At 51.5% G+C, this 27251-nt stretch overlaps 2 protein-coding genes across 5 annotated transcripts in view; both read left to right on the top strand.

The window, feature by feature from the left end:
• usp40 (ubiquitin specific peptidase 40) overlaps positions 1 to 10378 on the top strand; it is a 20436-nt gene extending 10058 nt beyond the window's left edge. Inside the window, exons 16-32 of the mRNA XM_061226676.1 lie at positions 30 to 171; positions 916 to 1075; positions 2665 to 2725; positions 2946 to 2999; positions 3103 to 3191; positions 3394 to 3480; positions 3985 to 4021; positions 4119 to 4183; positions 4389 to 4463; positions 4861 to 4969; positions 5092 to 5171; positions 5408 to 5526; positions 6211 to 6276; positions 7158 to 7386; positions 7684 to 7779; positions 8145 to 8239; positions 8693 to 10378. Of these exons, the coding sequence (XP_061082660.1) occupies positions 30 to 171; positions 916 to 1075; positions 2665 to 2725; positions 2946 to 2999; positions 3103 to 3191; positions 3394 to 3480; positions 3985 to 4021; positions 4119 to 4183; positions 4389 to 4463; positions 4861 to 4969; positions 5092 to 5171; positions 5408 to 5526; positions 6211 to 6276; positions 7158 to 7386; positions 7684 to 7779; positions 8145 to 8239; positions 8693 to 8810 (1682 nt within the window). The 3' untranslated portion in view covers positions 8811 to 10378. The remainder of the gene's footprint in view (positions 1 to 29; positions 172 to 915; positions 1076 to 2664; positions 2726 to 2945; positions 3000 to 3102; positions 3192 to 3393; positions 3481 to 3984; positions 4022 to 4118; positions 4184 to 4388; positions 4464 to 4860; positions 4970 to 5091; positions 5172 to 5407; positions 5527 to 6210; positions 6277 to 7157; positions 7387 to 7683; positions 7780 to 8144; positions 8240 to 8692) is intronic.
• An 890-nt stretch (positions 10379 to 11268) lies between these two features.
• Positions 11269 to 26820, top strand: si:dkey-230p4.1 (trichohyalin). 4 transcript variants are annotated; one of them, XM_061226655.1, is made up of 22 exons: positions 11269 to 11480; positions 12187 to 12363; positions 12458 to 12586; positions 12798 to 12875; positions 13056 to 13126; positions 13299 to 13425; positions 14063 to 14169; positions 14392 to 14658; positions 15187 to 15367; positions 15720 to 15896; positions 16014 to 16162; positions 16499 to 16648; positions 17676 to 17832; positions 17987 to 18133; positions 18276 to 18385; positions 18619 to 18772; positions 19544 to 19737; positions 20145 to 20272; positions 20928 to 24388; positions 24635 to 25123; positions 25656 to 25733; positions 26299 to 26820. In XM_061226655.1, exons 2-22 carry the CDS (start codon positions 12223 to 12225, stop codon positions 26524 to 26526), a joined length of 6723 nt encoding a protein of 2240 aa, XP_061082639.1. In that variant the 5' UTR covers positions 11269 to 11480; positions 12187 to 12222; the 3' UTR covers positions 26527 to 26820. The 4 variants fall into 4 exon arrangements, with proteins under 4 accessions (XP_061082639.1, XP_061082641.1, XP_061082638.1 ...); XM_061226657.1 differs by having other exon boundaries at positions 13260 to 13425; positions 24689 to 25123; XM_061226654.1 differs by having other exon boundaries at positions 13260 to 13425.
• Positions 26821 to 27251: the final 431 nt, after the last annotated feature.

The raw sequence follows: 27251 nt of genomic DNA, 5'->3' as shown, positions 1-27251 counted from the left end.
CGGGGGAGGAGGCGGGGCCAGCGGGGGAGGAGGCGGGGCCAGTGGGGGAGGAGGCGGGGCCAGCGGCTGGAGGGTGTTTCCCGCTGCAGACATGCACCGGACCCTGAAGGAGCTGGCGCTGCGAGACGGAGACGCCCTGCTGGTCCTCCAGCCCCAGGCCTTCCACACCAGGTGCGTGGGGCCTCCGGGCACTCTTCTTCTCTGAATTACAACAGGAGACAATTGTGAAATGGGCCATTGGCACAGGTTATGATCATGATAATTATAATAATACTTTATTTGCATAGCGCTTTTAGTAACACAGTTAATAACACATGCACTGTACTAGAATCCCACAAAAGATCAACAGTAACAGTAACAACAGGATAAAAGGCTGAGAATTCAGGCATGCATGTATACAGACCTAAACATATGAACAATATACATACCCATGTCAAGAGACAAGAACATAAATAATACTAAATAAATTTCCAAAACGCAGAAGTGCGTACACATACAGTATTGTGCAAACGTCACCTGTATAACATTCTGTACAGATAAGATTCTTTCAAAAATAATTCAATGAAAGGTCCGAAATAAACATACTATAGATTTTACATTACACTTTAGTAATTTGGCAGAATAGTTAAAAACTGAATCAAATCAAAAACTGCATTACTTCTCTGAGATAGCCAACGCTGTCCGGAAGGAGGAAAATGAATATTTGGAAATCTCAAATGTGTTCTTTTATACTAACACACACAAAAAACATATGTGTAATAAGGTCAAATACTTCTGCACAGTACTGTACATGAATGAAATGAAAAAGTGTGCTGAGTTACTGTAATGGCAGTTTGATTCATGTCCTCCGTCCGAAGCTGGTTTGCGTTTAAACTACCCTGCCACACTCTTCATCACTCTTCATCATCTCCACAGCCTCATCAGCGTCAGCGGGGACCTCGTCACCGTGACGACCCCGTCAGACTGCCGCTGGCTGCAGGTGGAGTTCTGTCCCCGAGGAAGAGGAGTGGCGGGCGGGGAAGAGGAGAATGAAGGCGAGAGGAGGAGGGGAAAGGTGCCTGCTGCTGGAAACATGGTATGTGTGTGCGTGTGCGAGTGAGAGTGAGGTGTATTTACAGTGTGTGTGTGTGTGTGTGTGTGTGTGTGTGTGTGTGTGTGTATACACACACACACACACACACACAGTACTGTGCAGGACTTTTAGGCAGGTGTGGAGAAAATGCTGTCAAATAAGACTGCTTTCAAAAATAGTTTATTTTTATCAATTAACAAAAGGCATGAACAGAAGAAGTGAATGAACAGAAGAAAAATCTAAATCAAATCAATATTTGGTGTAACCACCCTTTGCCTTCAAAACAGCATCAGTTCTTCTAGGTATACTTGCACACAGTTTTTGAACTCGGCAGGTAGGTTGTTCCAAACATGTTGGAGAACTAGCCACAGTTCTTCTGTGGATTTAGGCAGCCTCAAATGCTTCTGTCTCTTCATGTAATCCCAGACAGACTCGATGATGTTGAGATCAGGGTTCTGGGGGGCCATACCATCACTTCCTGGACTCCTTGTTCTTCTTTACGCTGAAGATAGTTCTTCATGACATTGGCTGTATGTTTGGGGTCGTTGTCCTGCTGCAGAATACATTTGGGGCCAATCAGATGCCTCCCTGATGGTATTGCATGATGGATAAGTATCTGCCTGTACTTCTCAGCATTGAGGAGCCTCCACCATGCTTCACTGTTGCCTGCAGACACTCATTCTTGTGCCGCTCTCCAACCCTTCGGCAAACAAACTGCCTTCTGCTACAGCCAAATATTTCAAATATTTCCTGTGTTTTCGTGCATAGTTGAGTTGCTTGGCCCTGTTTCCATGTCAGAGGTATGGCTTTTTGGCCGCAATTCTTCCATGAAGACCGCTTCTGACCAGACTTCTCCGCACAGTAGATGGGTATACCCGAGTCCCACTGGGGTCTGACAATTCTGAGCTGATGGCACATCTTCCGATCCACTGCGTCTACAGTTCGCAACGTTGCTTTTGTTTCTTTGTACTTCTTCAACAGAGCTTGAACAGCACATCTGGAAACCCCTGTCTGCCTTGACATTTCTGCCTGGGAGAGACCTTGCTGATGCTGTATAACTACCTTGTGTCTTGTTGCTGTGCTCAGTCTTGCCATGGTGTATGACTTCTGACATTAAACTGTCTTCAGCAACCTCACCTTGGAAGCAGAGTTTGGCTGTTCCTCACCCAGTTGTTACTACACAGCTGTTTCTATTTCAGTTAATGATTGTGTTTCAACCTACGTTTTAAATTGGCTATCCTCCTGTTTGGTATAATTGGTTAATCGCACACCTGACTATATGCCTACAAAATCCCTGACTTTGTGCCAAGAAGAATTGATGCTGGTTTGAAGGCAAAGGGTTAGTCACACCAAATACTGATTTGATTTAGATTTTTCTTCTGTTCACTCACTTTGCATTTTGTTCATTGATAAAAATAAACAATTAACATTTCTATTTTTGAAAGCATTCTTATTTTACATCATTTTTTCACACCTGTCTAAAGGTTTTGCACAGTACTGTGTGTGTGTGTGTGTATATATATATTCAGTGTATGTGTGTGTGTGTGTGTGTGTATATATTCAGTGTATATGTATATTGTGTGTTTGTGCAGCTGCTGTCGGAGGTGAAGCAGAGGGCTATTGAAGAGCTGCAGCTTCAGGACCAGCTTCAGGGTGAGACCCACCTGTCAATCACTTTCAATCACTGTCAATCACTCTGACTATAGGATAGCATAGCACCCCCCTGCACAATCACAAGATAAGAAATCTAACTATTTTCAGACAGTCTTGCCAATGTACTTTTACAATTGTGCATGTGCGTATGTATGTATACAGTGTGTGTGTGTGTGTGTATGTATACAGCGTGTGTATCACTGCTGTGTTTCTCCTGTAGGTGTGAGGTGTTGTCTGAGGCAGGTGGACAGCGTTGGCAGACTCCTGCCTCCAGGTATGGCTTCTTACACACTGCCTTGTTACTAACACCTGTGCAGTGACTCTGTAACCAGTGTGTGTGTGCGCGTGTCTGTGTCTGTGTCTGTGTGTCCCTGCAGTGCGTGAGTACCTGAGCGTGCGTGAGGCCGGGGTGAAGCTCATGACCCTCCTCATCCTCTGTGCTGGAGACGCACCGGGCCCCACAGAGGTGTGTGTCCCCTGACCGCCACCGCCACACCGCGTGTGCACACGAGGCTTCATCTTCCATACGCGCTGTGAACTCTTCATATCTTCTCATCTATTTCTGCACCTGTGTCGCACATTAACACGATAAACGTGTACGCTTAACATTCGTTGTTTTTCATGTTTATTCATTGTATTCATCAACTCCCTCCCTCCCTCCCCCCCAGCTCTTCCTGTACTACACAGTGGGGAGTGACAGCCATGCTGCACCGGAGCAGGAACTCATAGTGCAGGAGACTCTCACTGTGAAAGAGGTGAGGTGTGTGTGTGTGTGTGTGTGTGTGAGAAAGCAGCAGTGAATGTGTGTGTGTGTTTGTGTGAGAGTGTGACAAGTGAAGGAGGTGAGCCGTGTGTGTGAGTGAGAGCAGCAGTGTGTGTCTGTGTGTGAGTGTGAGAGCAGCTGTGTGTGTGTGTGTGTGTGTGTGTGTGTGTGTGTGTGTGTGTGTGTGTGTGTGTGTGTGTGTGTGTGTGAGAAAGCAGCAGTGAATGTGTGTGTGTGTGTTTGTGTGAGAATGTGACAAGTGAAGGAGGTGAGCCGTGTGTGTGAGTGAGAGCAGCAGTGTGTGTCTGTGTGTGAGTGTGAGAGCAGCTGTGTGTGTGTGTGTGTGTGTGTGTGTGTGTGTGTGTGTGTGTGTGTGTGTGTGTGTGTGTGAATGAATGTGAGTGTGAATGAGAGTGTGTTGTGTAAGTGTGTGTGAATGTGAGTGTGAATGAGAGTGTGTTGTGTAAGTGCTGAGGGGTGTTCTCTCTGGTTGCAGTGTCTGAAGCTGATGGTGAAGTTGGCTGGTCTGGAAGGTAACCTTATTTCAGCATCCTTTCCCTTTCCCATCTCCTTGCGGCCATTTTGAGAATGCTCCATTTTGATGGCTTGCCTGTCCTGTCTCCTCCCCAGGGGAGGCCTGGCACCTGAGGAAGACTGACTGGTGTGAGGAGGTGGGGGACGCGCTCACAGAGGAGGTGAGGCTGTTCTCACTGCGCCCCCTGCTGTGTGGAGGCTTTCATATGCGGGACTGAATGGAATTTTTTTTATCCGCTTGTGTTGTGGAGGAATATTGATGTTGATTCTGCCCCGGTTGAACCCGGTCTAACCCGGTCTGATCCAGACTGACCCAGACTGACACAGTCTAACCCACCGTATCTCACTCATGGTCTTCTCTCCCAGAACTCCTCTCTGGCCGAGCTGAAGATCCGCAGTGGGGACACCCTGGTGCTGACGGAGGGCCGTCTGCCCCCCAAGGTACCCCTGTGTCCTGTGTGAGGGCACCTTTACCATTTTAACATGCATCTTTTCTTTCTTCTCTGTGCCCTCCTCTTCTTGTGACATCTCCGCAGCTGTCTGCAAATATTAAAGTTAATGAACGGACCGTGATCCATCCGCACGTCCCTGGTACAGCCATCCCACAATGCTTTGCTTCAAACAAATAGCTGAAAGGGTGATGAGGTATAGGCATGATTAATGGGGCCCTGAAGAAAGGATAATTCTGTAATTGTACGTTAAACACGATTACAGCTCACAGATATGTACGTTGAACACGATTACAGCTCAGATATGTACGTGGAACACGATTACAGGTCAGAAATGTCCTGAAATGAGTGATGGCAGGGTTGTGAAGCAGGCTGTTTCCCTGTCCCAGGGGTTTCTGAAGTTGCCGGTGTGGTTCCACGGGGAGCTGACTGACGGCCTCCTGCAGGACGCTCAGGGGAACCATGTGACCAACGGGGTGGAGGGCGTCTCCGCTGCAGGTGAGACCGGGCGTGGCCAGGGGTGTGGGGGTCAGGTGGGTGTGGCTTGAGGCTGACGGTTTCCTTTGTGTTTGTGTGTGTGTGTGTGTGTGTGCGTGTGCGTGTGCGTGTGTGCATTACAGATGAGTCGAGGGCTGAATTTCAGTTTGTGGGACAGGTGGAAATTTCAGGGGAAGCATCTCTTGATGACCTCAAGACTCAGGTACAGAAAGACCTGAAATGGGACAGAAAGAAAAAAGCAGTATAGTGTTGAATGTAAGGATGTTTAATGTGATTTGTGTTTGACGTACCTTGATGGTGTGTGCGCGTCTGTGTGTGTGTGTGTGTGTGTGTGTGTGCACGTGTGTGCACGTGTGTGCATGTGCGCGTGCGTGTGTGTGTGTGTGTGTGTGTGTGTGTGTGTGCATGTGTGTGCGTGTGTGCGTCTCTCTCCTGCAGGTGATGACTCTGCCCGCTCTGCACAGTGTGTGTGTCCCGGCTCCTGCCTTCCTCAGGGTGTGGGTGCTGGAGAGCAGGAGACTCTGCAAGATCCTCAGAGGAAACCAGCTGCCCCTCAGGTACCTGCTTCTACAGACACACCATCTACAGACACACACACCATTTACAGACACACACAATCTACACATACACCCACTGTCTACAGACACACACCATTTACAGACACACACTATCTACTGACACCCACCATCTACAGACACACACCATTTACACACACGCACACACACTATCTACAGACACACCATCTACCGACACACTATCTGCACATTCACCTACCGTCTTCAGACGCACACCATCTACACACACATACACACTGCACATACATCCACCATCTATAGACACACACCATTTACAGACACACACAATCTACACATACACCCACTGTCTACAGACACACACCATTTACAGACACACACTATCTACAGACACCCACCATCTACAGACACACACCATTTACACACACGCACACACACTATCTACAGACACACCATCTGCACATACACCCACTGTCTACAGACACACACCATTTACAGACACACACACACTATCTACAGACACCCACCATCTACACCTACAGGATGGCTGCTGGTTATTCTCCCTCACCTCCCTCTCTCTCTCTCTCTCTCACCTCCCTCTCTCTCTCTCTCTCTCTCACCTCCCTCTCTCTCTCCCTCACCTCCCTCCCTCTCCCTCTCTCTCTCACTTCCCTCTCTCACCTCCCTCCCTCCCTCCCTCTCTCTCAGGAAGCTGAAGTTGGGCAGTGGGACAGAACTGTGTGTTCAGCAGCTGCTGGACGAGGAGAATCTGGGGTAAGAGCTGTGTGTGTGTGTGTGTGTGTGTGTGTGTGTATGTGTGTGTGTTTAATCAGTGTGTATATGTGAGTGAGTGAGTGTGTGTGTGTGTGTGTATGCGAGTGTGTGTATGTGTGTGAGGTGTGTGTGTGTGTGTGTGTGTGTGTGTGTGTGTGTGTGAAATCAGTGTGTATGTGAGTGTGTAATCTGTGTGTATGTGAGTGAGTGTGTGTGTAATCAGTGTGTGTGTGTGTATGTGTAATCAGTGAGTATGTGTTTAATCAGTGTAAGTGTGTGTGTGTGTGAGTGTGTGTTTAATCAGTTTATGTGTGTGTGAGCGCGTGTCTGTGAGTGTGTGCTTAATCAGTGTATGTGTGTGAGTTTAATCAGTTTGTGTGTGTGTGTTTAATCAGTGTGTGTGTGTGTGTAATCAGTGTGCATGTGTGTGTGTGTGTAATCAGTGTGTGTGTAATCAGTGTATGTGTGTGTGTGTGTGTGCGTGTGTGAGTGTGTGTGTAATCAGTGTGCGTGTGTGTGTGTGTAATCAGTGTGTGTGTGTGTGTGCGTGTGTGAGTGTGTGTGTAATCAGTGTGTGTGTGTGTGTGTGTGTGTAATCAGTGTGCATGTGAGTGTGTGTGTAATCAGAGTGTATGTGTGTGTGTGAGTGTGTGTGTAATCAGTGAGTGTGTGTAATCAGAGTGTATGTGTGTGTGTGTGCGTGTGTGTGTAATCAGTGCGTGTGTGTGTGAGTGTGTGTGTATGTGTGTGAGTGTGTGTGAGTGTGTGTGTATTCAGTGTGTGTGTGTGAGTGTGTGTGTAATCAGTGTGTGTGTGAGTGTGTGTGTAATCAGTGTGTGTGAGTGTGTGTGTAATCAGTGTGTGTGTGTGTGTGTGTGCAGGTCGGGGGATCTGGTGCTGCGGGTGCAGATGGGGGTCCCTAACCCTTTGGGGGCTGCGGGGGAGCAGCAGTTCTACCCAGCGGAGGAGCTGGTTTGGGACACGAGCCGCGACGCCTCCCCCCGGGCCCTCCACCTCGCCCTGGGGGCCCGCTACGGCCTGTCCCCCGACTGCCTGCACATCGCCAAACACTTCCCCGAAAAACACGCCTGGACCCCCATCTCCAACTGGGTGAGGACGAGGAAGATCGGGGGATGAAGGGGGAGGGGTGGAATGTCTGACTGGAGGTGTGAGGTGTTACATTAGCATCTGCTACTTACCTGTATCAGACGCAGGATTACTGCGCTGAGTAAAACCCAGTACAACTCTTTTTACTTCAGTCCATGTTCCAGATTTATGAGCGCTCCAGGTTTTATTCCAGCTAGCTCAGTAATCCTGCTAGGAAACAGGCTCTGGGAAGGCTGGTTTGCTAGCGTTAGCGTGTTGTGTTTTTTGCTTATGTCGCTGTTGGTTGATGACATCACTCAGAGCCAGCAGGTGTCGAAGCGGAAGAAGAAAAAGAGAGCAGAGAGCCTGCAGGGGGCGCCGTTTCACTTGAAAGACGGAGATCTGATTGGAGTCAAGGTGATCTAATAATAATAATAATCATAATAACTTTATTCATACCGCATGGGGTCATGCTATAGGGAGAGACAGTGGCTGGAGTTCTGATCGGAGTCAAGGTACAGAGATGACCTCTGTGCAACTGTCGTTTTTTCACAACCGCATAGCAGCTTTGAAATTCACGGTTGTGATCGTAACAAGTGTAATTTATCTTGTAGAACAAGACGTGAAACTCTGTCTCTTAAGCGTACATTAACCACAGACCTTATTCTCGGCTCAAATCGACGCCGTGGCGAGTCTGAGAGAATGCACGTCCAGGTGTCAGAGCTGCATTCGCTGTGTGAGGGTCGGGGGTGGAGTGGTTCTGACCGTGTGCTTTGGGACAGAACCTGCTGCTGGACAGCAACCGGGACTTCAGCACGCTCACGGACCGGCTGGGACAGCAGAGCCTCCAACAGGACACTGCGAGCCGCAGGAGAGGGTGGGGCATCCGCCAATCACTCACACCTGTACACCCGCCAATCACTCACACCTGTGCACCCGCCCCCTCAGTCTCATAGTACTCTCTCCCTGTGCTTTAGGGGCGGGGCTGTGAGGCGGGGGGAGGAGCCATGATGAAGGGGGAGGGGTTATGAGGAAGAGGCAGGGTCTCTGTGGAAAGGGGAGGAGGGGTTATGGGGAAGGGGGTGTGGCTCTGTGGAAAGGGCAGGTGTTATGGGGAAGGGCTGGGGTTGTGAGGAAGAAGAGGGTGGGGGCTATGCTTGAGGGGGAGGGGCTCTGAGGAAGGGGCAGGGCTGTGACATGTTTATCCTCTTCACCTTGGTATCTGGGTTCCTCTGCGCGTTGTGCATTTTGACTGGTGTGGTATGTGTACGTATGTTCTCCCCCCTCCTTGTTTCAGACATTCAGCATGTGCATTTCTCCTCTGGTCCAGCAGGGGGCAGAACGGCAGCGTGGAGCCCAGCCTGGGGACGGGGTCTGAGCAGAGGGGTGCTGGGAAATGCAGGAAGCCAGAGGTGGCCTTGTCAATCAACGTCGGGGTCTTCAGATAGCACCCGCCCCCCAGCCGGACTACACACTCACACACACATGCTCACACACTCTCATACACACGCACACATGCTCACACACAGGAGTCCTGGAAGAAGACTGTGGTCGCAGCATCTGTGTGCCAAACGGTCTCCACATCTTCTGTTTCTATGCAATCTGGAGCGGCCATCCAGCCCGTCTCCCCAGAGCAGATCAGTCTGCGAGCCCTCACAACTCAACTCACTCTAATTGGAGAAGAGATCGTCTGTCATTGCGTTAATTAGACACCACAGTAACATTACCTCATCTGTTATATCAGGAGAGCTCGGTTGTTTGGCAGTTAATGCTCTCTGTGGCTCGGTCACTGACCAATCGCCTCACACCAAGCTGGACCTAGTGGCCAATGAAACGGCGGAGAACTTAAACAAATCTGCATACTGTGTTGTTATTGGCTGTGTTGTTCGAGTGAATGGGTCACCGGAAGCACTTGGATAAAACCAGCTGGTTTATTATGTTATTTTTTATTGTTTAGGGGTGCTTTGGTCTGAGAATGTGTTTTTTGTTTTTTTTTTGTCTTTTTTTCAAAGCCATGTATTTAATGAGTGCAGAGAAAGCACATTGCTGTGTGACAAATTGAGCTGTTCTTGGAAATTCAGAGAAAGCTGAGATTTCACTTTGAGAACGGGTACCAATGAGTATAATTTCACGGTCTCTTTATTTGAAGATTGGATGAGAAATTAATCTTACTGGGCTGATTAGCCAGTACTGGTGATTTGTTTTCTCTCTCAATTTCCACAACATTTCTCAAAGTAATGACAAAGAGAAACTCCTTTCAGTGGAAGAAGATGAAGTTTAAGCCTTTTTCAAATATACTGTATTTTTGTTCAGTTTTTTTTATTTTTATTATTCTCTTCCTATTTTGTGTGTGGAATATAAAGTCTAGTATTATTTTTAAGACCAAATCCCTGAACTGAACAAAGGGAAGTGCAGAAGCATGCCTTATTACTGAAGGCCCAAAGCCAGCCCTGAGGAGTGAGGAGGAGGAGAGAGCCTTCCTCCCTCTGGGGCTCTGTGAGTGGATGAGAACAGTGTTATCAACCACTGTCATTAAGTGCATTACAATCAAGTCAAACTCCACCTTTTTCTGTTCTCTGGCATTTACTCTTAAACATTTGTCCTTAACGTCTGTTATAACCACTACCTCATTAAATGAGTGGTTGTAGACAGGAGACATCATTAAATATTTTCAAGGTTTTATTCTGAAGCCTTTTGACCAGTAATATGTATGAACTGTGTAAATTCTGTATACTGATTCTTTGAAGTGAGTAGAATATAAGGCATACTAAAACGTTTATCTGTACCATTTAATTGCAAATCAAACCGTCAATAATCATTTTAGTTTGTGTGTGGGGAGAATTGTTGGCTTCCATATATTTCATGAAACCTTTTTTCCACTTTATGCACAAATCTGGGATGAATCTTGGAAAATATACGTTTGACTTCCTGCAAATGTAACGCGGGGGCAAAATGACCTCAAATCTAAAAAACTTAAATTTGTACAATACATGATTAATAAAAACATAAAGCTGTACTTCCTTTTGTTTTGATGTGTTCTTTCTGTAGCTGTCGGAGAAATAAAATCTTGTCAAAAAATTTGTCAAAATGTGGCAGAAATGTATCAGGGTAAAAACACACCTGCGGCGCAGTTTGAACACACAAAACCTGTTCATGTGCCTATTGCCACAGTCTAGAGACGGAAATGATTTATCTGAAACTGAGGATTACAACATCATTAAATGGTATCAAACAGCCAATTGACAACTTTTTTAAGACGGCTCGATAGAGAGTTCTACGCTGAACACGGTTCATACAATGAAAAGCTAAACGCGTAATCATAAACCAAGAAGTTACAAGTGGGTAATATTAGTCTATGTAGCCTAGGACACGCGTTCTCGTGTAAATGGATTCAATAATGTAAAGTAACTTCTGAAATGTCCTTGTTAATTGTTACTGCTGCATTCTCACTTTACAAAATAGTGTGCGGGAGGAATCGGTTTTCCGCACACTATTTTGTATAGTGAGAATGCAGCAGTAACAATTAACAAGGACATTTCAGAAGTTACTTTACATTATTGGCAGCACCAAGGGACAGCTGGTGGGGGAAAAATTGTTTACAAGAAATGCTGTTGGCACTTCAGGGAAGGAAGTGTCGAGCCGTGACACTTCCTTCCCTGGAAGTGGTTATAGTTGGTTAAGTGATAATTATATATTAGCTACGTACCATTCAAGTAGGTTAAAGGCGATACACGGTTGGTATGGTAACGTTTTGAACTGTGCGCCGCTGCGCCCATTCGCCGTATTTTGCAGTAGACCATTTGTTTTACTCCAAGCCGCACGATGGCGCTGCAGGTATATCTAACTAGTCGTTTGGGTTCCCTTGACATTTGTTTTTATCGTCTTTGATTCTAGGTCGGAGGGTGAGATTTCGGATTTGAATCCGGTCTGGGATTTCAAGAATAGTAACAGAAATAGCTTTCGTTCGCGCAAATAATTTGCTATAGTGAAAACCTTACGAACATTAAATCATTGGTTTGTAAATGTGATCATGGACTGTCCGTCTGACAGCGTTGTTGTTCTGCGTAAGAGCTGTGTTTTAGAGCTGTCACATTACAGAACCGCGGCTTCCAGCTTGGGTAAGTTAACTTTCCAGCGATTTGGAATGTTTTTCCCCCTTTTAACGTTAATTAAAATCTAAATTTAAAATGTTTCGTTGTAAATGTTTTAATAGTTTCTCTCTGTCTGTCTCTAATAGGAGGTAGCTAGATGTGTTTATATGAATCTACCGGTATGGTTTATTAGCTGTAAATTAATTGTGCAGTGCTGTTGTCAGCCAAACCTACTGACTGTTAAACCTGCTTTGCTACCGTTACCTAGCGGCGAGCTATAATAACCTAACGTTGATCATTCAGCCACTGATATCAGCAAAAATATAACGCTGCCCGATAAGGGAATGCCTGCATACTGTATTTTCTCGTTCATACCGTCAAAAGGAATGTTCGTCAATTAATTTAAACATTAGCTAACTCATATTTAGACAAATACACTTGAGCCTCTAACGTTAGTTGATAACTTGGTTCTTGGTTTTCGCTTCAAAATGTAAAATTTCCTTTGATATAACGTTAAGCCATGCAATATGTCCTATTACAATGTCTGCAAAATCCGGGACGTTTGTCCCAGCGCGGAGTGTGTCCTCGCATGAATAGCTACAGTAGTTTACAGCTGGTGCACGTATATGACCTCATATGACCGAGCCGTTATTAATGATAATTTAGCTGAGATTGATATGAACTTTATTAGCAGTAAAGGACCTGACGCCACACCATCACCTTTTTTTTTTAGACGATCTCGCTCGCTTTTGAAGACTGAACGCCTGCGATGGAGGCCGATCTGCTGATTGACTGGCAGCAGGAGCGGGCGGAGATGCGGGCCGAGCTGTCGCGGATGCAGGACGAGCTAGCGGAGAGCTGCGCGGAGAAGGAGGAGCTTCGGTCCCGGGCGCAGGCTTTGACTGACAGGGTGAGCAGCGGCGCCGTGTGTTTCTCTCCGCCTCTTTGTGAGACAGTGTCGCTGCTCGACGCAGGGTCGGTCACCGGGCGCGTGTCCTCCTCAGCTGGCGCAGTCTCTGGACACCATGTCTGCGCGGCAGGACGGCGAGCAGCGCGACTGGAAGCGGAAGCTACGGGAGGGCAGAGAGCGAGAGGCCCGGCAGGCCCAACTGATCCACAAGCTCCAGAGCAAGGTCTGACCTCCCAGGGGCGTCTGTGGCACGGCACTTTTACAGGGTTTAAAGCAAAGCCTGATATTCAAATGTTCCATTCCAATGATCAGGAAAGTGTGTGTGTGTGTGTGTGTGTGTGTGTGTGTGCGCGTGCGCGTGCGCGCGCTCTGGCATAAGGGCGTGTGAACTTGTGCATGTGCACGTGTGTGTAAAGGTGTTTTGTGGGTCTCAGGTTCTGGAGTACAGGGCACGTTGTCAGGGTCTGGAGGCCCAGATGAAGAATGAAGAGAGAGAGCTGCACTCCAGAGAGGTGAGGAACAAAACCAGTGCGCTCAGGGCTGGGGTCAGGTCTACTGCGCTGGGGTCAGGGCTGGGGTCAGATCTACTGCGCTGGGGTCAGGTCTAAACCGGTCAATCAGGACACTTCTCAGCCAGAAAAAAAAACAGTATGACATGATTCAGTCTGTCTGTTCATTGTCACTTTGTGCAGAAGAAGATCAGGAATGACCACAGCAACTCGCTGGAGAGTGCCCTCATCAGGCTGGAGGAGGAACAGCAGAGGTCTGAAAGCAGTTTTTGAAACTCTGAATAGCCCAGGCAGCTACTGCATGTTGTAGAAGCTTTTACTCAGAGAGGACATTTATGAATTATAAATAAAACTGGGCTCTTCTCTGTCTGCTTCTCACCGGAGCAGAAGTGTTGGGATGGCAGAAATGAACGCTCTTCTGCGCAGTCAGGTCAACCAATCAGGAGAGGCCAATGAAGCTCTGAGAGAGGACCTGGGCAAGCTGACAGCTGATTGGGCCAGAGCTGTGGAGGAGGCGGGGCGAAGGGAGAAAGAGTGGCAGAAGGAGAAAGAGGTAGAACTATCCCAAAATTAAACTAACTAAAATTAACTAAACCTGCCACCAATATGTTCCTGATTGGCTTCCTTGTAATGTCTGTGGCCACATGCTGGATGTCCAAGGTGACCCAGTGGAATTGCTGTGTGGGAGAGGTTAAAGTGCAGACCGTCACCTCTAATCTCAGGGTGTTTACCGGCTCAGCCATTTTGGGATTCCTGCCATTCCTTTTTTGCATTCAGACCGGTCCAGTGGTCCAGTGGTGTGAACACATTACTACAGCCTGTAGCGTAGTGGTTAAGGTACTTGACTGGGACCCACAAGGTCGGTGGTTTGATCCCCGGTGTAGCCACAATGAGATCCGCACAGCCGTTGCGCCCTTGAGCAAGGCCCTTAACCCTGCATTGCTCCAGGGGAGGATTGTCTCCTGCTTCGTCCAATCAACTATACGTCGCTCAGGATAAGAGCGTCTGCCAAATGCTATTCATGTCATTCCTGTACTACACTGATCTACTGAATTTGTGCTGTTGCTCTTGTTTTTCTGTTTATTCATTCATTAACACCACAGACAACGTCATTGCTGTTGATGTAAAACAGGAAATAAAGAGGCCTGCCTTCCTCTTCTGTCTCTTCCTGTCCCCGCCCCCTCTCCCAGCTCCTGACCAGTCACATTGGGCGAGAGCACACCCGTCTGATCTCACTGTGGGGGGGCGTGGTCACGCTGAGGCGCCACTATCACACGCTGAGGACAGCCACTGACAGGTGACGGGCGTGTGCTCTGACCAATAGGGACGCACCATCTTGTTCATTAATTTTTACACAATTTCAGAACATTATATACTTTTATGAAGAAGGCAGGTGTAAAATAGTGGAGCTGTCTGCAGTGTAAAATAGAGCTGTTTGAAGAGTAAATGAAAGTGTAGTGGAAGTGTTCCTGTGGCCAGGCTCGTAGGACAGTGAGCTTCTTTCCTGTCTGCGCTGCAGGGACTTGTGGGAGCTGAGGGCGGAGTTCTCCCGGCTGTCGTCCTCCCTGCTGTCCTGCTGCGGGTCGGTTAGCTCCTCCCTCTCATCTGGCCTTGGGACAGGCCACGTCCCCAGCGGTGGAGCAGGCCACGCCCCCAGCCTCGTGGTCCTGCCCACTCCGGGGCCGTTGTCTCTCCAGGACCTGGAGCGCAGTCTCCAGGAGAAGGAGCGGGAATTCCTGGAGCTGAAGGACCGGCATCGCTCCGAGACCGAGCAGCTGCAGGACCGGTCAGCCCCGCCCCCTATCCCAGCAGCCTTTTCACCTGTAGCCCCACCCCCTATCCCAGCAGCCTTTTCACCTGTAGCCCCACCCCCTATCCCAGCAGCCTTTTCACCTGTAGCCCAACCCCCTATCCCAGCAGCCTTTTCACCTGTAGCCCCGGCCCCTATCCCAGCAGCCTTTTCACCTGTAGCCCCGGCCCCTATCCCAGCAGCCTTTTCACCTGTAGCCCCGCCCCCTATCCAAGCAGCCTTTTCACCTGTAGCCCCACCCCCTATCTCTGCGCCTCTTTTCTGTTTCGAACGTCGTTCTGTTATTGCAGTGTAATTTATGTTGCGCTTTTTTGCACTGTCACAAAGTGGCTTTACAGACATCGAGGCCTGAACCCCTGAGACAATACCTGCTTTTCTTTGCAGAGTTTGGCAGGTTTCCTGTTTCCTTCTGAAACACCCAGAGAGCCGGGGATGGTGTTGGGCGAGAGGGTGGGTCACTAATTCTCTCTCTCTCTCTCTCTCTCTCTCTCTCTTTTCCCTCAGGATCTCCGAGCTGTCCTCGACCCTTCAGAACCAGGAGAGGGAGAGGAAGGAAGAGGAAGAGGAGGAGGAGAGGAAGAGACAGAGCGAGGCGGAGAAACAGAAGGAGAGAGAGAGGGATTGGGAGAGGCAGAGAGAGGTGGAGAGAGACCTACAGTCTGTCCAGCAGGCTGTTCTTAACCTGGTGAGAGAAACTCAGGCAGCAGTGTGTAACCCCACACTGCTCCAGGGGGATTGGGTGTAGCAAGGCCCCTAACCCCACACTGCACTGACCAACTGTAAGTCACTTTGGATAAAAGCATCTGTTACATAACTGTAATGTAATCTGAACGCAAAACTGAACTGCTGTTACTTTTGAACAGTCCACCACCTCAGTGGACTTCCTCCTTTAAAATGGCCGCCACTCACAATCTTAAAGGGGGTAAAATGGCCGCTCACACTTGCTAATTTGCTCTTCAAAATGGAGTCTGCCAAGCTGAAGAGGAGGAGTTTGTGATGATGTTCGGAGCTGAGCGGGAATGTTGGGCGTTTTCCAGGCGAACTTCCTCAGCTCCCAGCGGCCGGGTGGGCGGGGCAGCGCTCCCATGTCTCTGGCTGAGCTGTCCAATGACAGGCTGGCTCTGGCTGAGCTGTCCAATGACAGGCTGGCCTCTCTGCTCACTGTCATCGCCGAGGCAGAGACCGCCCTCCAGTGTCGACACGAGGAACTGCAGGTGACAATGATAGCGTCTGACCTCCATGAGTTCCTGTCACATGAAAACACAAAGAATAACAGCGCAATAACAACATGAGGGAGTAAAAATCAGAATGTTCTTCTCTGGTGTTTTCAGGAAGCGGAGGTGAGAATCCTGGGGTTGGAGGCGGAGAGAGAGGACCTGGAGCAGCAAATCAGAGTCCTGCAGAAGGATGGGGCGGAGCTTCAGGAGTGGGCACTGCAGGGGGGCCAGGAGCTCACACACACACAGGAGCTGCTGCAGAGGTGACCCCTGACCCGACCCCCGACCCCTGACCCAATCCCAGCCCCGGCCCCTGAACCAACACTGTAATGCAGTGTACTGAAGGCAGAATAAAGACTTGCTCTCGTGCTGTCATTCACTCGTCTGTTTGCACGACTAAACCTCCGCAGCTCCAAGAGCTGTGTAACAATGGCCGTTTATATTTTTTCACAAAGATTGAAATCAAATCAGCGAATCGGTGACAAAATGGCTCCACCGCGTTATCTGGGCTTAAGGCTGTTACCGATATGATGAAGGAGCAGATGGTTTAGTGCCTGGTCATGGTAACCGTGGTGACCTCCTCTCTCTCCTCCGTGCAGTGAGCGGGAGATGGCGGTCGCCCTGGGCAGCCAGCTGAGGGAGGCGGAGCGGAGCGGGGAGGAGCTGCGGCAGGAGAACGAGCTCCTGAGACGCCAGCGCAGCCGCGACGAGGAGGAGCGCCAGGAGCTGGAGCGAGACCGGCAGAGACGGTGCGCCTCCTCTCTCATCTCCTCCTCTCTCGCCTCCTGCTCTCATCTCCTCCTCTCACCTCCTGCTCTCATCTCCTTTTCTCTCACCTCCTGCTCTCCTCTCCTCCTCCCCAATCACTTCCTCCTCTCTCACCTCCTACTCTCTCACCTCCCCAATCACCTACTGCTCTCTCACCTCCTCTCTCACCTCCTGCTCTCATCTCCTCCTCTCTCACCTCCTGCTCTCATCTCCTTTTCTCTCACCTCCTGCTCTCCTCCTCCCCAATCACTTCCTCCTCTCTCACCTCCTGCTCTCACCTCCTCCTCTCTCACCTCCTCAATCACCTCCCCAATCACCTACTGCTCTCTCACCTCCTCCTCTCTCACCTCCCCAATCGCCTCCTCCCCTCTGACCTCCTGCTCTCACCTCCTCTCTCACCTCCTCAATCACCTCCTACTCTCTCGCCTCCCCAATCACCTACTGCTCTCTCACCTCCTCTCCTCTCCTCCTCTCTCACCTCCTCAATCACCTCCTCCTCTCTCACCTCCCCAATCACCTCCTCTCTCACCTCCCCAATCACCTCCTATCTCACCTCCCCAATCACCTCCTCCTCTCTCACCTCCCCAATCACCTTTTGCTCTCAGGAGGTTATGGGGGAGATGAGAGCTATCTCCACCTCCTCTCATGTTTCGTGTTCATCATGTTTCTTTACTTTCTGTACATTAGGAACCGTGTGTGTGCATTGCTCTCGCCCACCTCAGGGTGAGGGGGCCGGTTTAAAGGGCCCGTTTGGGGGTGGTGTTCTCTCCTCTCTCAGGGTGGAGGCGGGGCTGGTTTGAAGGGCCCGTTTGGGGGTGGTGTTCTCTCCTCTCTCAGGGTGAGGGGGCCGGTTTAAAGGGCCCGTTTGGGGGTGGTGTTCTCTCCTCTCTCAGGGTGGAGGCGGGGCTGGTTTGAAGGGCCCGTTTGGGGGTGGTGTTCTCTCCTCTCTCAGGGTGAGGGGGCCGGTTTAAAGGGCCCGTTTGGGGGTGGTGTTCTCTCCTCTCTCAGGGTGGAGGCGGGGCTGCAGGAGGCTGCCCAGCTGATGGGGCGGGTGGAGCAGGGCCGGCAGGATCTCTGGGACCTGCAGGGGGAGCTGGATCAGGAGCGCCTGGAGAGAGAGCGTGCCGAGGGGGAGTCCGCCCAGGCCCGGGAAGCGCTGGTGAAGGTGAGCCCTGACCCCCGACCCCTGACCCCTGACCCCCGACCGGCTGGCACGCGCCACGCTAAGATAAGAGACTGTAATGAATCCCAGCGTCTCTCCTGTTGTTTATGTGGCCTCTGGTGTCTCACTGGTCCTCCTCCTGCTCCCGCCCGTGTAGGCGCGCGAGTCCGTCCTCTCTCTGTCCTCCAGTCAGACTCAGCTGAGACGGGAGGTGGCAGAGGGGCGGGACTCCCTGGACAAGATGGCCGCCCTGAACGAGGCCCTGGTCCTGGACAAGAGGGAGCTCGGAGCGCGTACGCTACAGGTGTGACATCACACGGAGCTCTGACATCACCATCTCACCTCATCGCGTGTCTGTTAACCAGTTCAGCTCTTTCGGTGCTGTTTCTGCTTGTGTGAAGGCTGTGGATTGAGCTCCCCCCCTGATTGGTCCCCTCTCTCCTCAGTTGGAAACGGAGTTGGCCGACGCCCTGTCCTGCCTGCAGACAATGAGGTCAGAGGTCATGGCCCTTCAAAGGGCGCTGAAGGCAGTTACCCAGGAGGCCACAGAAATGAGGTTGAATATGAAGCTCACACATTATCCTATGAACAGTCCTATGATTTGATTTACAATCGTTCTTTTGCTCAGTCTTATTATTAGCTCTGCCTTCTTATAACAGTCCCTGTGAGAGATTGGTGTTGGTGTTCAGTTCCTGTGAGAGATTGGTTTTGGTGTTGGTGTTCAGTACCTGTGAGAGATCGGTGTTGGTGTTCAGTTCCTGTGAGAGATTGGTGTTGTGTTCTCTGCAGGGCTCAGATGGCTGGAGATGTGGAGTCGCTGCAGCTGATGGGGGACAGAGAGAGGGATCTGGAGAGGGAGGTGCAGACTGAGAGAGAGGCGAGAGAGAGGGAGACCTGCCTGCTGAGCGAGGCCAGAGAAAGGGACGCAAGAAAACTTCAGGAGGTAAAGTTTCACTGCAGAACGCACAAGCGCCACTTTCTTTCACACTATTTGTGTTGTAGATTGAACTGTAAATTGATAAAATTGCCATTTTTGCCAATCAATCTACATTCAATTATTAATGATGTCAAAGTGAAAATATGTTTTTAGATGAAAAAAAAGGTGTCTGATGTGTGTGTGTATGTGTGTGTGTATATGACGTGTGTGTGTGTGTGTGTACATGTGTATAATTATGTGTATATATGACGTGTGTGTATAATATGTGTGTGTGTATAATGTGTGTGTGTGTGTGTGTGTGTAATATGTGTGTCTATGATGTGTGTGTGTGTAATGTGTGTGTGTATATGACGTGTGTGTGTGTATATGATGTGTGTATGTGTGTGTGTATATGACGTGTGTGTGTGTATATGACGTGTGTGTGTGTGTGTGTGTGTAATATGTGTGTGTATATGACGTGTGTGTGTGTGTGTATAATATGTGTGTGTGTATATGACGTGTGTGTGTGTGTGTAATATGTGTGTGTGTGTATATGACGTGTGTGTGTGTGTAATATGTGTGTGTATATGACGTGTGTGTGTGTGTAATATGTGTGTGTGTATATGACGTGTGTGTGTGTGTGTGTGTAATATGTGTGTGTGTATATGACGTGTGTGTATGTGTGTGTGAGTGTGTGTAATATGTGTGTGTGTATATGACGTGTGTGTGTGTGTGTGTAATATGTGTGTGTGTATATGACGTGTGTGTGTGTGTGTGTGTGTGTGTGTGTGTGCTCAGCTCTCAGGGCTGCACAATGCAGTCTGTGCTGAGATGCGGAGCGTGCAGGCAGAGCTGAGCCGGGCTCAGGAGCAGCAGAAGCGGGCGGAGAGAGAGAGAGACGACCTGCTGAGGGAGGGGCAGCGCCTGGAGGGGGGCGTGCGAGCGCTGGAGAGAGAGAGGGAGGAGCTGGAGACCGACCGCGACCAGCTCAGGTGAACTGCACCGTGGGAAATGGAGTTCTAATGGATGTCAGAATTTTTGCTCTGAGCTCGCTGTGTGTGTGTGTTACGGCTCTGCACTGTGTGTGTGTGTGTGTGTGTGTGTGTGTGTGTGTGTGTAACAGCTCTGAGCTCGCTGTGTGTGTGTGTGTGTGTAACGGCTCGGCGCTGTGTGTGTGTGTGAGTGTGTATTACATTAATGGCTCAGCATACAGGATGGTGCTGGGCTGAGTGGCGTTTGGGGCGCTGTGTCCGTCTGCTGAACTGCGGCAGTCATTTCACAATGCCAGGGCAGTAAAATGGAGTCTGAAATGTGTTGGGTTACGATGCCACTGAGCTGGTCTGTGAGCTGAGCTGAGATGCCCCCCCCCCTCGCCCCCCGTGCCCCCCCCCCCCCACAGGTCGCTCTCGGCCTCCCTGCGGCAGCAGCTGGCTCAGCTACAGGAGCAGAGCTCCAGCCTGGAGGTGCACAGGGGCCAGCTGGAGGTCCAGGTGCACACGCTGACGCAGGCTAAAGATGCACTGCAAGGTGAGGTCCCAGAGGGGCGTGGGGGGGAGAGGGAGTGAGAGGGAGTGAGAGGGAGTGAGAGGGAGTGAGAGGGAGTGAGAGGGAGTGAGAGGGAGTGAGAGGGAGTGAGAGAGAGAGAAAGAGAGCGTGGGAGAAAGAGAGAGAACTCCCGAATGTTCTGACACTAGCCATTATAAAGCCCTTGGGTCTTTCATGCCATTATCAATCCGACCAGAAAATCCTCCAAGTGTCTGAAATATCCTTTTTCGCTCACAAGAAACAATTTGGGTCAATCAAAAACAGTCTAATTGAAATGATATGAGCACCTGCCTGAGATCCTGACTGGGCCAGCGGCAGTGGGAGCTTTGTCCTGATTGCACTGTGGTAACGATGAGGACGTGCGGAGAGAGGACGGGCCGGTGGATTCAGTGGGCACTCACAATCTGAATTAAATGAGATTTAGGCATTACAATGTGAATTATGACAGATTCTAACTGTTTTTCTGTTTGTCACAGAAAACAACTGTTAAATTAATATGAAGGGCATTAGGAGTGAAATGTTGGAATTGATCTGTGTGTGTGTCTATGTGTGTGTCTGTGTTTGTGCGTGTGTGTATATATCTGTGTGTGTGTGTGTGTGTGTGTGTGTGTGTGTGTGTGTGTGTGTGTGTTCACAGGGGAGATCAGGTGCTTGCGGGAGGAGCTGGAGAGGCAGATGTCTCAGAGGGAGGTGGAGACAGCGGAGGCGCAGGAAGAGAGGGAGAGGAGCCGCGAGGAGGCGCAGGGCCGGCAGAAGGAGGTGCAGAGGCTGCAGGAGGCGCTGGAGCTTGCGGAGGAGCAGCGTGCAGAGCAGGAGGCCCAGAGGAGTCTGTGGCAGAGCGAGAGGGAGGCGCTGAGCTCTGAGCTGGGCCAGCGGGACGGGGAGGTGGAGGCGCTGAGGAGCAGGGTGGAGGGCCTGCAGAGGGAGAGGGAGGTGTTGGAGGAGAGCCAGGCGGCCCTGGAGGCGCTGCGCTCCCAACTGAGCGCCGAGCAGAGGAGGCAGGAGCAGAGCGCGAGGGAGGTGCGAGGAGACGCCCAGCGGTGGAGGGAGCGAGCAGGGGAGGCGCAGAAGGAGGTGCAGTCCCTGACCCTCAAGCTGACGGAGGGAGAGAGGGAGGGAGCGAGGGCCCTGGAGAGGGAAAGGGAGAGGAGCGCAGAGCAGCTCAGGCAGGCAGACGAGGAGGTGGCCAGGCTGGAGGCCCGAGTGGAGGTGCTGGACGAGCTGAACTCCCGACTGAGAGAGGGGGAGCGGGTAAGGGAGGAGGAGGAGGACAGGAGCAGGAGGACAAAGGAGGCAGAGGGGAGAGACAGGGAGGAGCGGCTGAGAGGGGAGCTGGGCCACAGGAAGGAGGAGGTGGCCCAGCTGAAGGCCAGCCTCAACGAGCTGGAGAGGGAGAAGGAGGCGAGCTGGAGGAGGATCGGCGAGCTCCAGGGGAGTGTGGAGAGCCAGGAGGCACTCCTGCGGGAGAGAGAGGAGGAGCTTAGGAGGATGAGGAGGGTGCAAGAGGAGGCAGCAGCCAGGCTCCAGCAGGAGGAAGAGGAGCTGAGCAGGACGAAGGAGCGGCTCATGGAGCAGGAGCTGTCAGTGCAGGAGACGCAGGCCATCCTGGAGCGAGAGAGGACTTTGAGGACAGAGAGAGAAGAGGAGCTGGAGACCGCCGAGGGAGAGAGGGAGAGAGCACGGGAGCGTGTGCGGGAGGTGGAGGAGGAGCGGGAGGGGCTGCTGGAGGAGGTGGAGAGGTGGAGAGGAGTGGCGGAGGAGAGGGAGAGAGCGGGGGAGAGTGTGTCGAAGGCCCTGGTGAAGAGAGAGGGGGAGCTGGAGGAACTGAAGACTCGGCTGGAGGAGGGAGTGGAGGAGGAGAGGAGGATGAGGCAGAGCCTGCTGGAGGGAGAGGAGGAAAGGGAGAGCCTGGCGTCCCAGGTGAGGGAGGAGCAGGGGGAGGTGGAGAGACTCAGGGCCAGTGTGGAGGAGCTGCAGAGGGGACAGCGCTCCCTGCTGGAGGGAGAGGAGGAGAGGGAGAGCCTGGCGTCCCAGCTGAGGGAGGAGCAGGGGGAGGTGGAGAGGTGGAGAGGAGTGGCGGAGGAGAGGGAGAGAGCGGGGGAGAGTGTGTCGAAGGCCCTGGTGAAGAGAGAGAGGGAGCTGAAGGAACTGAAGACTCGGCTGGAGGAGGGAGTGGAGGAGGAGAGGAGGATGAGGCAGAGCCTGCTGGAGGGAGAGGAGGAGAGGGAGAGCCTGGCGTCCCAGCTGAGGGAGGAGCAGGGGGAGGTGGAGAGACTCAGGGCCAGGGTGGAGGAGCTGCAGAGGGGACAGCGCTCCCTGCTGGAGGAGAGAGGAGGTCAGGTGGAGGTGCTGGGTGAGAGGGTGCGGGAGCTGGAGGAGGAGAGAGACCGCCTCACCGCAGAGCTGAGGAGCAGAGAGAGGGAGGTGGGGGCCCTCAGGGAGGAGGTGGAGAAGGAGCGGAGAGAGAGGGAGAAGGCCAGCTCCTCGCTGAGGTGGAGAGAGGAGGAGATCAGGCAGGAGCGGGAGAGGAGGGAGGCGATGGCCGCCCAGCTCCACTCCCTCACAGAGGAGGTGGGGGAGCTCTCTAAGGGCCGGGACCGGGCCCGGGCGGAGGCCAAGGAGAAGGAGGTGGACAAGGAGAATATGAGGGAGGGCCTGAAGGAAGCGCTTCAGGAGATGGCCACGCTGAAGGAGCTCCTGGAGGAGAGCCACGGAGAGGGAGAGAAACTTCGCTTGCTCCTGCAGGAGAGAAGGGAGGAGCTGGTGCGGAGCAGGGAGGAGAGGCTGCGGGCGGCTCGGGGGGAGTTGGACACGCTGGATGGGAGGGTCAGGAGCGTGGAAGGGGAAAAGCAGAAGCTGGAGGCGCAGCTGAGGCTCAGGGAGGCCGAGCTGCTCCGAGCCGCACAGCTCCGTGAGGAGGAGGCCAGAGAGAGGGACCGGAGTGAGAGGAGGTGGGAGGAGTCCGAGAAGGTGCTGCGGGACACGGTGGTGCAGAGGGAGGCGGAGCTAACCCGCGTCAGGGCGCGAGTCGACGCCCTGGAGGAGCAGAGGATGGAGCTGAACTCCGCATCGGCCAGGAGGACCCAGGAGATTCTGCAGCTCAGCACAAGGGCGAGGGAGTTGGAGCACGAGCAGGAGTTGCTGAGGAAAGGGAGGATAGAGGAGACGGAGAGGTGGGAGGAGAGGATGGCCGAGCTGAGGAAGGAGGGGGAGGAGAAAGGGGAGAAGTGGATGGAAGAAGAAGGGCAGCTGAAGAGGGAGAGCGATAGACTGAAACGGGAGGCGGAGGAGAGAGAGGAGGAGGTGGAGGAGGTGCGAGAGATGTTGCGAGAGAAGGAGAGAGAGGTGGAGGTGCTGCAGGAAAGGGTGGAAGAGGCAGAAATGAGAATGGCTACGCTGATGCAAGCAGAGGAGGAGAGAGAGAGGGAGGCTCATGCGGAGGAGAGAGAAAAGGAGGCGCAGGAGGAGGAGAGGGAGAGACAGAGGGAGAGAGAGAGGGAGAGACTGCAGAGACAGCTCACAGAAAGGAGCAGGGACGCCGGGGAGCTGAGGGAGAGGATGCGGGAGCTGGAGGAGGCGCTGGAGAAAGAGAGGGAGCGCAGGATAGAGGCGAGGAAGCGAGAGCACCTCCGTACGCTGGAGGAGAAGAAGAGGGGAGACCAGGCCCAGACGGCAGAGCTGCTGCAGAGCATTCTGGGTAAAGCAGAGGAGGAGAAGGCGAGGCTGGTCGCGGAGCTGAGTGAGAGAGAGGAGGAGGTCAGGAGGTGGAGGAGCAGGGCGGAGGCGCAGGGGGGAGGAGAGGGTGAGAGACTGGGGAGGGATGGAGGCCCCGGGGAGGCGCAGCAGGGAGTGGAGGACGCTCCGGACGGCCTGAGCATGGAGAACATGAGAGCCAGAGTGGCCACGCTCCTCCTGGAGAAGGAGGAGAGGGAGGCGCAGCTGAGCGAGAGGGAGGCGCAGATCTACACGCTGAAGAGGAGGGTCGAGGACCTTCTTAAGGACCGGGAGCGCGTTCGGAACGCTCTGGAGCAGACTGAGGCCACACTGATCCAGTACCAGGAGAAGAACCGGAAAACTGGAAAACTCACACACTCTCAGGTCAGAACCACAGAGCCCATACACTCACACACTCTTAGATGTTCAGCACATAATTCATTTTGCACTTCAAAGGTCGTCAAATATGCCAGTAATTTAATGTTATTTGCTTTAAACTAATGTTTAGGTCTTTTTTGCACACTAAAAGTTGTGATATGTGATTTGGGGGCCATGCTTTCACCAGCGGAAGTGGAACCAAGTGTAAGTGGCCATTTGTACAACACGATTTCCCACGATTTCCCCCTGCAGTTACACCCTGGGTTTGTGCCTGGTCACCTGGACTTGTGTGCGGTGCCTGAACAGGAGAAGCCGCAAGAACAGGATACACCAGGAGGGGGCGCCGATGTGCCGGAGCGGGAGAGGCTGCAGGTCTCAGACAGCCCAGCAGGGGACGCTGCGCTGCAGGAGAGACTGCAGGTCTCAGACGGGCCAGCAGGGGGCGCTGCGCTGCAGGACAGACTGCACTTCTCAGACGGGCCAGGAGGGGGCGCTGGCGTGCGAGAGTGGCTGCAGCTCTCAGACGGGCCAGGAGGGGGCGCTGGCGTGCGGGAGTGGCTGCAGCTCTCAGACGGGCCAGGAGGGGGCGCTGGCGTGCGGGAGCGGCTGCAGGCCATGCAGAAGGCTGTTGCGCAGCTGGAGTTGGAGCTGCAGAGGCTGCAGGAGCGGAACGCGCAGCTGGAGCAGAGAGTGGCCCGGCTGCGGACCGAGAGGACGGGGCTCAGGGAGGCGCTGAAGCAGGTGCTGCACACGCTTCTCATTTTACACCTTTATTTACTTTATTTCACCTTTTACAAAACAAAAAAAGCAGCTTTCACTGCCCCTGTCTTTAATCCTCTTTAAAACTTACGCTGTTGAGGCCAGTTCATACAGTAGTTAGGTGATGTATGATCGACAATGCATTTCACTACACGCCAACATTCCATTATCGCTAAACTTTGATTTTGAACACTCATGAAATGTGCGTGCACACGTGTATGTATATTTGTGCGTGCATGCGTGTGGGTGTGCGTGTTTGCATGCGTGTGCCTGTGTGCGTGTTTGCATGCGTGCGTGTTTGCATGCGTGTGTGTGTGCGTGTTTGCATGCGTGCGCCTGTGTGTGTGTTTGCATGCATGCATGTGTGTGTGTTTGCGCGCGTGTGCATGCACGTGCGTGCGTGTGTGTGCGCTTGCGTCCGTGTGTGTGTGTGTGTGTGTGTGCGTGCGTGCGTGCGTGTGTGTGTACGTGTGCGTGCGCACAGCGGTGAGTGTTACTCCTCTCTCTCCTGCAGGGGGTGCCGGCTCACACAGAGCAGGAGGAGGAGACGCTGAACCTGCTGAGGGCCCGTGTGCTGGAGCTGGAGGAGCAGGTGAGCCTCAGCCCTGTGAGAGGACCGCTCATTCATCCGTTCACTCAGTCATCCAGTCACTCAGTCATCCATTCATCCGTTCACTCAGTCATCCAGTCACTCAGTCATCTGTCCACTCAGTCATCCAGTCACTCAGTCATCCATTCATTCATTCACTCAGTCATCCGTTCACTCAGTCATCCAGTCACTCAGTCATCCATTCATTCATTCACTCAGTCATCCGTTCACTCAGTCATCCAGTCACTCAGTCATCTGTCCACTCAGTCATCCAGTCACTCAGTCATTCATTCATTCATTCACTCAGTCATCCAGTCACTCAGTCATCCATTCATTCATTCACTCAGTCATCTGTCCACTCAGTCATCCAGTCACTCAGTCATCCATTCATTCATTCACTCAGTCATCCGTTCATTCAGTCAGTCATTAATGTATCCATTCATTCACTCTTCGAAGAAAAAGCAGAAAACTTTGAGTGCCTTGGGGTTCATGCATTTTCTTGCATATGGATATGAACATTACGTTTTTGTAGTATTTATTTTCCTGATTCTTTGTCTCGTGCTCCCAGGTGCAGCACCTGAGGAGAACGCTGGCAGCGGATCACAGGGAGAGGGAGGAGTTTATCCAACGGTCCTCCCGGAACAACCAATTGCTGATCTCACTGCGGCAAGACCTGAACGAATCATTGGCTGTGGTGTCGCAGAAGCCCCTCCCATCTGTCCTGGAGGCCGAGACACAGCGATTGGACAGAAGTCTGAGGGAGGAGGAGTTTCGTTTATCTCTCAGCCAGTCCTGACGGATTTCTTACGCGTTGCACTACGTCCATGTTGCTGTTTGAAATGTTCCTAACTTTTAGTTTTTATGTTACTTGAGGTGGAAAAATGGCCACTGAGATATTGTTGTTGAAGATGAGTTGAAGTGCTTGCCTGACTGACGCTTACAGCTTTTATATGACTTCAAACCTGTTTACGTAATGCAGTTTACATTATTTATTTATAATAAATTACATTTTTGATATTTTGTGTAATTGTATTTAATATCATTATACTATTGTACAACTTTTATTCAATAAAAAAAACTATTTCAGGCCCCTTAAGACTGTGAGTGTATAATTATGTGTGTGTGGCAGAGTGAATGTACTCATAAACCAGGTAATGTTTTGTAGTTGATCTGCAGGTAAAAAGTAGTCCCATCGTTCCATGATCCAGAGTTGTGGAGTTTGACACAATGCATAGACCTTTTTCCCATTTCCACTTTCTGTGCCAAAGATGGGCAAGCAAAGACATCTTGTTGCCAAAATCGAAAGCCTTAATTTTAGAGTTTTCTCCTGTTAATGAGCACATAGGCAGAGTGATGACTTTTCCCTGAACATGTGACTTAAATGAAGTTCTGCCCCTTCCCACAGTGTTGCTCTTCTCGGAGAGGGGAACGGGCACTGCAGTGTCTGTCGTGTCTCATATTCATTGTGGTCTGGGAAATGCACATTCCTCTGTACTGTTTTTGCAAAATCATATTTTTATG

Source organism: Conger conger, chromosome 17 (genome assembly GCF_963514075.1).
Source record: "Conger conger chromosome 17, fConCon1.1, whole genome shotgun sequence".
NCBI lineage: Eukaryota > Metazoa > Chordata > Actinopteri > Anguilliformes > Congridae > Conger > Conger conger.
Note: the sequence above shows the minus strand (reverse complement) of the source record. Positions and strands in the feature narration are given on the sequence as shown.

Coding starts and splice junctions, on each gene's coding strand:
- si:dkey-230p4.1 (XM_061226654.1), top strand. CDS start 12,223: ATGGAGGCCGATCTGCTGATTGACTGGCAGCAGGAGCGGGCGGAGATG. Junction 15,897..16,013: donor GTCGACACGAGGAACTGCAG/GTGACAATGATA, acceptor TGGTGTTTTCAG/GAAGCGGAGGTGAGAATCCT. Junction 25,124..25,655: donor TCAGGGAGGCGCTGAAGCAG/GTGCTGCACACG, acceptor TCTCTCCTGCAG/GGGGTGCCGGCTCACACAGA.